The sequence below is a fragment of the Elaeis guineensis genome, chromosome 5, assembly GCF_000442705.2.
Source record: "Elaeis guineensis isolate ETL-2024a chromosome 5, EG11, whole genome shotgun sequence".
In the NCBI taxonomy this organism is placed as follows: Eukaryota; Viridiplantae; Streptophyta; class Magnoliopsida; order Arecales; family Arecaceae; genus Elaeis; species Elaeis guineensis.
Genome location: NC_025997.2, coordinates 121,293,541 through 121,304,374, shown reverse-complemented (window position 1 = coordinate 121,304,374; position 10,834 = coordinate 121,293,541). Strand labels below are relative to the sequence as shown.

The window sequence follows — 10,834 nt, the reverse complement described above, 5'->3', positions numbered from 1 at the left end:
TTTTTTTTTTCAAAATCATTAATTTGATCCTTAGTTAAATACTAACCCCATATATGATAGGGGAATGTCATGGATAAGTGTGGCAATATTATCTATTTTCTAAAAAAATAATTGCTATACCACATTTTAAATATAAAAAAATTTTCGAGTTCTACTACGACTGTTTTAATTGTTATTAGCATTCTCTTGTTAATAATATATAATATTACTTTAAGCTTCAAATTTTTTGAGAAAGATATTTAAATAAAATTATCATGAGGGTTATCGTTGTTAAACCTCTCTCCAAGTTTAGAAAAAAAATATTTTCATAATTATTGAGCGATTATAATGAGCCTGCTTGGCATAAATTATTATAAAAATTAAAAAACTAATAAAATAATTAAATAATATGGAGATATAAGAGTAAATAATCATAGAATCATCAATTTGACTTTATTTTCAGTCATTATTAATACCGTAAAAATACTACTGTAATACCTCAAATGGTTAGTACGGATAAGACCCACGCGGTAATCCTAAACCCCTTATGTTCGCTATCCACTGCCGCAGTGGAGTCCAATCCCGTCTTCTAAAACCCGGCGATGGCGGTGGCGTCCCCGTCGGCTCTCCCCATTGCTCCCCTCTGCCCTCCTCTGCCGGCGCGCTCGTTTATCCCCTCCCGAGCGCCCCTCCTCTCCGTCCGTTCCTCCGTCAATGCCGTTCCGGCAAGAAAACCCCTCGTTGTCTCGGCCAAAGCCGTTTCTCTCCATGCTGAGGAGGAGGTCGACACCGTCAACATCGCAGAGGACGTCACCCAGGTCCATTTCGAACCCTCAATCCATAACATTCCCCGGGTGATTTCTTTTTTTCTTTCTTCTCTTATATATTGCTCCTGTTATTGATCGGTGGAACTATAGTGGGTTTAACTCTTTTGGGTTATTGCTTCCTGCTATATGTCGCATTTTCCTTTGTTTCTTGGTTGTCTATAGTACGGGCCAACTTAGACTGCAAAGCTGCTTCTTTTGTTTTTTATTTTCTTTTTGGCAAATCTTGGGATATATAAATCTTGAAACTGGATTGGGAAAGAAAAACAAAATTCCTGATATAGTTATCATGGATGATTCAGCATTATTATTTTTTTCCTTTTTCTTTTTCCTTGACGGTTTTTTTTAAATTTTTTAATGAATTATTATTATTTTTTAAAGGATGATTAGGAGTTTAGCAGTAGCAAGGGGTCTGAGGCTTATGGCATCAATGAAAGGGGTTAAGAAAAGGGGGTAAATTTTAGGGGATTCAACCGTTGGGTTTGGTGATATCTGCCCCATATTGCCTTTTATCAGCTAAATTCAAGAAATCTATCAAGATAATATTTCTCGGTCTCACAATGCGGCTTTTGTTATTTGTGGAACAAGAAGTAAGGTCAAGCTGTTTCCTGGGCGAACACATATGAAATGCTTGAATAAATATGTTCGCTATAAAGTGGTAGGGGATTCTGAGAATACTATATAATGAAGCAATAAGCCAGAAAGGCACTTATAAAACATTGAAATCATGTTTGAAGATTGTTTTGACGTCATAAGAGGTGTGAATGCGATGTCGATGTAAGAAGGAAGAGATCGGTGCTTTAGCAGATATGCTTGTGGTAAATGATCTTCAAATAGAAGACTGCTAGAACAATATGTTCTCAAAAAATTGAAGAAACTGGAGAAATAAGGTCATTGTTGTTGGCATGCTTTTTCTTGAAACTTTTTCCGCCATCTTATGATGTTTGACTAAGGGCTCTACGTTCTTTAACTTTTGTTCCTAACAAGCAATTTCACTTTGTTGTTGTGTTTTTTCACCTTCTACGCTTTGGCACGCACTACTGTAAACTTCTGTAATAATGAATAAATCCTGCCTTGGATCAAGTAACTTGTAGAAATCAGACAAGCAATGTTGCCATTTATTCCTATATATCATTTGTATAGTGTACTTCTTTGAAACTCTCTGTGCGTGAAAGGCAAGAAAACTGGATGCTTAGAATACTTTCGATGAATTATGTCACAGTGAATGCTTTGAGAAAGTAGCTATCTGCCAGTTTATGGTACTAAATTAATCACTGAGACTGATTGCTGTTTTGATATGTTGAATCAGCATGCCAGAAAATCCAGTGTGTGCCGATTTTGTAATGCAGAATCTGATTTTACATTGTGCCACACGTTTTCTAATATAATTTTGATTTTGTAATTTTAATCAGTTAATTGGTAAGACGCCTATGATATATCTCAACAAAGTAGTAGAAGGTTGTGTCGCTAATATTGCTGCAAAACTTGAGTCAGTTGAACCTTGTCGAAGTGTTAAAGATAGGTAAATTTCTACCATCAAAACATTTGTATTGATTTATTTGATGCTTCTGTACACTTTAAAGTAATTTCTCATTTACCATCCAGGATTGGATATAGCATGATAACTGATGCTGAAGAAAAAGGGTTTATTTCTCCCAGGAAGGTGATCTTCTTGACTAGCTATTTCTTGCTGTTGTTTGTGCCTCTAAATCATCATGCATCATGCTCAAAATTCTATCATCATGCAGAGCACTTTAGTAGAACCAACTAGTGGAAATACTGGAGTGGGTATCGCATTTGTTGCTGCAGCTAGAGGATACAAGCTTATTGTAACTATGCCTGCATCTATAAATTTGGAGAGACGTATTCTCCTTCGTGCTCTTGGAGCAGAAATTGTTTTAACAGATCCTGCAAAAGGAATAAAGGGAGCAGTTGACAAGGCTGAAGAAATTGTTCACCGGACACCAAATGCATACATGTTTCAGCAGTTTGACAACCCAGCTAATACAAAGGTTGTTGGTCTAGGTGATTTCTTTTTATTTGTAGCTACTTTATGTCAAGCATCAAATATAAGCCTAAGTATTTCTATAGTTTTGGATGAAGGTTTTATTAAGACATGATTTGGATAAATTACAGATCCACTTTGAAACCACAGGCCCAGAAATATGGGAGGATACGGTGGGTAGCGTTGATATATTCGTTTCAAGCATAGGAACAGGTGGTACTATCACAGGTGCAGGACGTTATTTGAAAATGATGAATAAAGACATTAAGGTCTGTAGCTTTCCCTTGGTTGTAACTCATGTAATATTGTGATTCTTGATGTTGATTTTATTAGTAATTTGCCTATTTGCCCAACAATTATTGTTTTGCTAGATGATATCTCTGACCACCCCAAACTACAATATCTATCTCTTAAGGTTCGTCATCTTAGTACCGGCTCCCGTACTAATACCATCCTATTATAGTGTCGGTACGCTGTTCGGTATGGTACGGTAGTGTACAGCAAACCTTGCTATCTCTCATCTCTTTGATTTATCAGTTAGGGTGCAGAAAATCAATGTGAACTATACCAAATAAGAACATTACTTCTAGTTGACAGGGCTTTTGACATGATGTTAAATTATTTCTAGTAATGATAATAATAATTTACCATCTTAATTTTCATGTTTCTCAGGGCTGTTGGTTGAGTTGTAGCTGCTACCCTTGGATCTATTAACTATCATATGCGGCCACCGAGTGGAGGAACCTAAAAATCTATGTAAAGTTGATTTACATAGAAAAGTAAATTTTCAGAAAAAAAAAAGGCCTCTAAGGGGGATCAACTTCTTGCAAGGTTCGATGCAATGTAATAATGTTTAAGCCGTATTATTAATTTAATCATGGAAAGAGGGAATGAGAAACAGAGTGGCATTAAGTGATCATCACTAAATTTTGTAAATAATTCCACGATACTACTTATTATGCCTGTATGAAACTGAGCTTGATTTTATATGGTGGGTGGTAGCATGCTATCTTGCTTAATGGCATTCGCTGGCAGATATATATATGCAGCCACCGCCATTGAGTAGTCTCTTCTAGGAAGTTACCTTGATTGCTTGTAGTTTATATGTTTATACTTATAGTTAAATCTCTTTTATCTTTAGCTTCTTTTGAAAATAAAATTGTGGAATATTCCTTATGCTTCCATTGTTTGAGCATTCAGTGTTTCACTGCCCATGTTTATCTGGATCTTTCAGTTCAGAAAATTCCAAAGTTTCACTGAACGGTGATCATGATATTCTCTTTTGGAGCCTTCAGAGTTGGAATTCAGGTTGGTCTATTGATCATTATATCTCTCATAATCTTCCCTTTTTATCCTTAGATAATTGGAGTTGAACCTGCTGAAACTAGCGTCATTTCTGGAGAAAACCCAGGTGAATGACAGATACCATCGTGCAACAAAGTTCAGATCTTTTTTTGCTTGAATTTTCTTATTTTACAGTACTCACTATTTGGTTCTATTACAATGCTTTGGGCAGGTTTTGTGCCAAGCATTTTGGATGTAAAATTGCTTGATGAGGTCCTAAAGGTTGGGATGCAAAATTTTGATTTGCATTGCTTTGTTATTTTCAAAATATAAGTGATGAGTTTTGTTATGTATGTGTCAGCAATCTTCTTGAATTACATTAAAGATCCATTCGTTTTTATTTTTTAAAGAGAAAGGAAGTAGAGTTCATTTTTGCTCTAGCATCAATTGTAATATGTAACTATCAACAACTTTGTGAAGCAAGTTATTTTGATAAGCTACTCAACGAAAGTCATGTTGATGATTAGGATGCCTCACTAGTTCTACTGTGGATAAAATGTTTACACATAAAATTAGAGTACCTCAGGTAAAGAAGGCTATGAAAAAGATGAAATTAGGAATAGCAGTTAGACATGATTGAATCCTTATGGAGGTTTGGAAGTGTTTAAATGACGTGACAGTAACTTGGTTGGTTAATTTATTTAATGAAATTTTAAAGACCAAGAAGATGCCTAATAAATGGAAGAAAAGCACTATACTGATTTATAAGAATAAAAGTTTATTAAAATTGTTCTATCATGGTATTAAACTCATGAGCAATATTATAAAACTTTGGGTGAGGATGATGGAGCATAGATTGAGGTATGATGGAAAAATATCGGAGAACCAATTTGATTTTATTCTAGGAAGGTCGACAATCGAAGCTGTTTTTCTCCTTTGGAGGTTAATGAAGAAGTCTAGAAAAAAGAGGCAAGATCTTCTTGTGGCTTTTATTGTTATAAAGTATATGATAGAGTTCCTAAAAAAGTCTTATGGTGAGTATTAGAAAAAAAGGGAGTTCTGTCAAATATATTATTGTGATTAAGGACATGTATGATAGAGCGGTTACTAGTTTGAGAACTACTAGTGATAATACTAGCGAGTATCCAATCACAATAGGTTTGCACCAAAGATCTGCTTTAAGTCCTTACCTTTTTGTGCTATTTATGGATGAGCTTGCTAGGCATATTCAAGGCGACATTCCTTGGTGCTTGCTCTTTTATTGAATGAAACTAAAATCAAGTTAATCATAAACTGGACTAGTGGATGGGTGCATTAGAATCCAAGGATTTTAGGTTAAGCAAGACCAAAATAGAATACATAGAATGTAATTTTTGTAAAATCAGAAAGAGAGATGAAGTTGGAGTGAAAATTGAGGATCATGAAGTTCTCAAAATTGATCATTTTTGGGTATTTATTATTGATTACTAATAAGGAGTAGATTGAAGAGAATGTTATCTGTAAGATTAAAGCAGGTTGGGTGAAATAGAGAAGTACAATTGGAATATTATATGATTATGGAATACCTTCCAAATTAAAGAACAGCCATACTGCTAGCTATACTTTATATTACAGAATGTTGGGTAGCTAGAAAACAACATGTGCATAAGATGAGTGTGGCTGAAATTAAAATGTTGAGATGGATGTATGGTAATATAAGAAAAGATGGAATAAGAAATGACATCATTCATAAAAAAATGAAGATAGCACCAATTGAGAATAGATTGAGAGGAGGATGGGTTAGATAGTTTAGCCATGTACAGAGTAGACTTAGAGATGCATCTGTATGAAGGAGTGATTTGATACATGTAGAAGAGGGATAGAAACAGACTAAAAATCACATGGGTTGGAGTAGTAAGAAAGGATTTAATATATCAACATCTCTTAGAAAGTATGATTGTAAACCAAGCAAAATCAAGAAAAGATTAATGTTGTGCTATATATATATATATACATAAACGTTTCAAGTGAGTGGAGTGGCTTAATGTGAGAGGATATAATAATAATCCTTGGATCCACATCTATGGTTTAGATGAGCGCTGCGTGCGAGCGCGCGCGTGTTAAAAAAACTAAAAAAGGAAGGAATGAATAAACCCTAGGGGTATTTGGACAGTTTGGACAACCACGTTTTCATCTGAATCGTTGATGTGGATCCAAGGGTTATTATTATGCCCTCTCACCTCTCACATTAAGCCACTCCTCTCACTTGATACGCTCTCTCTCTCTCTCTCTCTCTCTCTCTCTATATATATATATATATATATATATAAAATATTACATTTATACATACTTATTATATGCTGAGATAATTCACTAATTGTTGGATCTTTTACAAGGAAGAAGCTCTAGTGTTTAGTCATTCATCTGTTTAGTACAAAAGAGGCGTATCCCCTGTAATATAAAGATTTGGTAACTAACAAATTTTCTTGTGCTTTCCCATCTCTCTCCTCATCTAATTCTTTAAGTAGTGTATGTCATAATAGATATTGAGCTTCCTACTTATTAGGAATTAGTAATGTGTTCTATATCTTTCTGACCCATCCTAGTATCATTATAAGCATGTCATGGCCAAGATGATTTCAGTAGCAGGTGTAATAGCCTATTCTGTTTGATGTTTTTTTCTAGAACTCTATTTAAATATTTTGCTAGACTAGTCAGTGCTTGGTAGAAAATCCAGACCACCTTGATGTTAGTTCAGGAGGACATATGTAAATAAAAAAGCGGTCATGTGAGGCACCCTAAGATTAAAGTTGGAGTAACACGTTGCTTTCCTATGCTAGCTAAGAGTTAGCTAGATGTAGAATATCATGCCATACCATTCTTATAATGACCCAAGTTAACATAGAAATACATCGCACTATTGAAAGTTATGATAAGGGAATGCTATGATACACTGGAATACCTAATTATTTTTATTTTCAGTTAGTTTTAATACTTCAAGCCAATGTGATATTTAGACATGTTTTTAATGACCTGATAAGAATTTTGACCCTTCTATTCGATCTCAGGTCATTAAAGAGGTGATTGTTGTTGATAGATAGGCCTAAGCATATATGTGCATGCCTGTGTGGAGACATCACAAATTTGTATGCATGTATATTATACATTTATACTTTTGGGAGAAGTTGACAGAACAATGACATGAAGCTCAGAAAAGGTTAGATGGACTTGGAATATGGAAAAATAATACTGGAAGTCAATCAAATCGAACAATGTATAAGTTTGGCCATATCTATATATAATTTCACAATGTATCAATATGCATCAGCATGCATCTAGCATATTACTTTGATGTGCTATTGTACTAATCTCATGTTGACATTTTCATTGACGACACTAGAAACTTGAATCAGTGGTCTGGAAATGCAAATGATTGGTCTAATGCCTGTGATCAATCATCCTTTTCATTTTGAGACCATAAAAACCACAGGAAGAATGATAAAATGCCATTGAGCACTGATGGAACTTAATTTACTAAGAAACAACAGGCATTTGGAGTTCTAAGAATGATAGCGTAACTTCTTCATTCTGTTATTACATGAGGCTGTAGTTATCAAAAGTTATGCAAAACTAATAGAAGGCCATCTCGTTCTCACAGCTTGACATGGTGTAAGTGAGGTGAATGCTATGCTAATCCACCAATAAAAGCAGCTGCATTCATAGAATGTTCCTGTTGCCAAATACTCTTGCATCTTTTTGCTTTTATTCAAATTGTTGTCCTTGATTACTTTATGCTTCTACATGACACATAAAGATTAAAATACAGTTGGTTGTTTTTGGACATTAAGAAAATGTGGTATCTTGAATTTTTGCAGATTACTACTGCTGAAGCTGTCGAAGTTGCAAGGACTTTAGCATTAAAGGAAGGCTTGTTGGTAATCACGATTTCGTTCTTCAAAAAAGTGGCATGACTTTTTTTGGAAGTATTTATATGTGATTTGACACTTATTTTTAATTAGATGAACTGAAACAATTCAGCATACTGGATTAATATCTAATGGTTGCTCCATGAGATCTCATTTATCGTTCAATTACTAAATTGCATCATCACTTTTCAGGTCGGTATATCTTCAGGAGCAGCTGCGGCTGCTGCCATCCATGTGGCAAAAAGGCCTGAAAACACTGGAAAGCTGATTGTGGTGAGAAAATATCTTTTAATCCTTCACATAATGCTATTAGATTTTGCAATCTGAAAAATATGAACTTATGGTCATTATTAAATTTCTTTTATTTTTCATTCCACCATTATTTAATATCACAAATTTTAAGTAGGCAATTTTGATGGTTTTGTGACACCATAAAGTGTCAGGTTGCCCCACCAATCTTAAGAAAATATACCCTAATAAATTGGAATTATGAACTGAACTCTCCTAATTCATGGGTTATTCTGATCCATAGAAACAAAAGGATACTACTACAGTAGATGAACAAAAAACCTATGTTAGTAGCCATGCGGCTTTCCTGGAACAGGATATTACTCTGTTAGAACAAGCACCTCTAGATATAGATCCAGAAGTGAGAGCAGATGGTCGTCCCATGGATAATATTTTGCCCTTTGTTCCTGTTCAAGCAATACTATGATAGAAAAGTCAAAGAGGCGAGCACCAAAGTAGATCTGCTATTTGGGAGAGATTTATCTTACAACTATAAATTATGAGGATGAAAATCCTTGCAATTATGAATCTGCCCTTTCTGATGCAGGTCTCCAAATGAATAGAGGCCATAAGGGACACAACACCATGATGTATTCCACTCCAATAAAATTGGGGCCAAACCTATGTATTGATTATGATACCTACACATGCTTAATAGGGAGCTGATTGGTTTATTGGACTCAGAAACACTTGAATGAGGGAGCACCACTAACCAATTCATAGAAATTAATGGAATAATAATTACCCACATGAAAATCATGGGAAAAACTTTTACTGGGAAAGAAAAGACTTGGGGGGAAACCATCCAAGAAGTCCTCTCAGTGGAAGAGGGATGCAAGCACCTGTTTATGGCCCTGGTTTACCATATTTTGGCAATATTACAACAACACTATCAAGAAATGGGTCAGAATAAAGACAATCTCACAAAAGCTCCTGCAACAGGCAAAGATGCTCCAAAACCACCGCACTTGAAGAACAAAGTTGAAAGAATGAACAGGTGAATCAATCCGCTAATTTGGGTAGTTTCTTTGGATAAAATGGTTTCATGGAAGTCTCCGTTGATAGTTAAATTACTGTGCACAACTTGTACTTCTACTATTGTAGAGCCATGCTCGGGTTTCCTCTGGGGGCACCCAAGTAAATGTCTCAACGCTGTTTCATATGTAGTTAAAGTTGATAGATTCATTTGCTAGATGCACACTTTAATTATCTCTTATTCAAACACTATGAGAGAGAGAGAGAGTTGCAAAGAATAAAAATACTACACTAGGTACTGCAGTATCAGAAAATGTGTTGCATCTGACCTTAGATTTCTGTAGACAATGCATTGCATGCATTTGCATAAGCCTTACTATGGTATGATGATCTGTGATTGCACTTTCATGAGTGACCCACCTGTGTATCTGACTGTCTATATACTATCCTTTTATCTTATTGTCAGGACAAGCCACCTGATATTATGCAGCAATTTATGTTGCAGGTCATTTTCCCAAGCTTTGGTGAAAGATACATATCCACAGTACTTTTCCACTCTATACACGAGGAAGTCATGCATTACTGCATGGGCACTTGAAGAAATGCTGTCAGAATGCTCTTATAATTTCCAGAAGCCATTGCCCACCGAGGCATCTTCATGCTTTTAAACCCCTGATTCTGCTGGAGCAAGTCCCCCTGGAGCATAAGATCACAGCCGAACAAATTTTTTATGGAAGCTGGATTTTCCTAATTGCAATGGAAAGTGTAATTTTTTTTCTTGTATATGGGCAAGAGATGTGAAGAGGTTCTATGAAGTCTTGAGCAAAACTTGCGGTCAAAAAATGTTTCAAATAAGACATTAGTTTTTTTTAAAAAAAAATTGCACAGCCTTTTTTTTTTTTTCATTTTTTCTTTTTTGACTCATGACTTATGAGGTTGCTTGAATATTGTTATTTGTCAATTTGGGGTTGGTCATACTTCATTGTTTCATGCCCACAGCTTGGTGCTATAGGTGTGTTGTTTTCAGCTCAATTTCTTAGTGAGCCCTTCAGTTCCTTCGCTTATTTCTTCTCTGTAATGGTTTTCTAGAATGTGGCAATCTTGGGAGTGATTGGTACAAATAGCTGAAGCTTGCAAATGAGAATGTTGTGGTTAAATTAACATGCTGCATTGGCTTTTGCTCTCAGGATCATTGGTCTTAGGGTACAAGCGGCGATAAACAATGTGAGATTTGATCAAGCTTCACCCTGTGAAATCCACCATAATTTAATGCATTTAGAATTCTGGCATGTCAGATACGTCATGTATGACTCATGAGCAAAAGGTTTCTTGCAGATTGTTCATGTTCTAGTTATCCGTGTGGTCCATGGTCAGGTAAATGGCTCTTATCCATCCTTTTTTTGCCGTTGAGAAGACAAACAAAAACTTGAAGGAAATTCATTAAGAACATGAGTTGGGAATTGCAGTGAAAGCAAGACGAACTCAGGTCTTTACCAACCAAACCAGTAGGCACCTTCTCATCCTTTTTTTTTTGCAGTGTTCGAACCTTGTATTGTGTTTTCAATACATGCATG

At 35.5% G+C, this 10,834-nt stretch overlaps 1 protein-coding gene across 7 annotated transcripts; it reads left to right on the top strand.

The window, feature by feature from the left end:
• Nucleotides 1-520: 520 nt before the first annotated feature.
• LOC105046100 (putative inactive cysteine synthase 2) lies at nucleotides 521-10,162 on the top strand. Of its 7 annotated transcripts, XM_073258355.1 has the most exons (11): nucleotides 523-797; nucleotides 2,216-2,325; nucleotides 2,409-2,466; nucleotides 2,552-2,815; nucleotides 2,940-3,077; nucleotides 4,168-4,219; nucleotides 4,325-4,374; nucleotides 7,947-8,006; nucleotides 8,190-8,270; nucleotides 9,228-9,282; nucleotides 9,766-10,162. In XM_073258355.1, exons 1-10 carry the CDS (start codon nucleotides 582-584, stop codon nucleotides 9,255-9,257), a joined length of 1,059 nt encoding a protein of 352 aa, XP_073114456.1. In that variant the 5' UTR covers nucleotides 523-581; the 3' UTR covers nucleotides 9,258-9,282; nucleotides 9,766-10,162. The 7 variants fall into 7 exon arrangements, 5 of the variants coding, with proteins under 5 accessions (XP_029120552.1, XP_073114457.1, XP_073114456.1 ...); XR_012141623.1 differs by lacking the exons at nucleotides 7,947-8,006; nucleotides 8,190-8,270; nucleotides 9,228-9,282; nucleotides 9,766-10,162 and adding exons at nucleotides 3,180-3,223; nucleotides 3,481-3,639; nucleotides 4,043-4,071 and having other exon boundaries at nucleotides 522-797; nucleotides 4,325-4,355; XM_010924595.3 differs by lacking the exon at nucleotides 9,228-9,282 and having other exon boundaries at nucleotides 525-797.
• The last annotated feature ends 672 nt before the right edge of the window (nucleotides 10,163-10,834 follow it).

What these genes read in the sequence shown, in the direction of transcription:
- LOC105046100 (XM_010924595.3), top strand. Translation starts at nt 582, where the DNA reads ATGGCGGTGGCGTCCCCGTCGGCTCTCCCCATTGCTCCCCTCTGCCCT. An exon ending in CATTTCTGGAGAAAACCCAG is followed by an intron (nt 4,220 to 4,324) that starts GTGAATGACAGA and finishes TGCTTTGGGCAG; the next exon opens with GTTTTGTGCCAAGCATTTTG. An exon ending in ACACTGGAAAGCTGATTGTG is followed by an intron (nt 8,271 to 9,765) that starts GTGAGAAAATAT and finishes TTTATGTTGCAG; the next exon opens with GTCATTTTCCCAAGCTTTGG.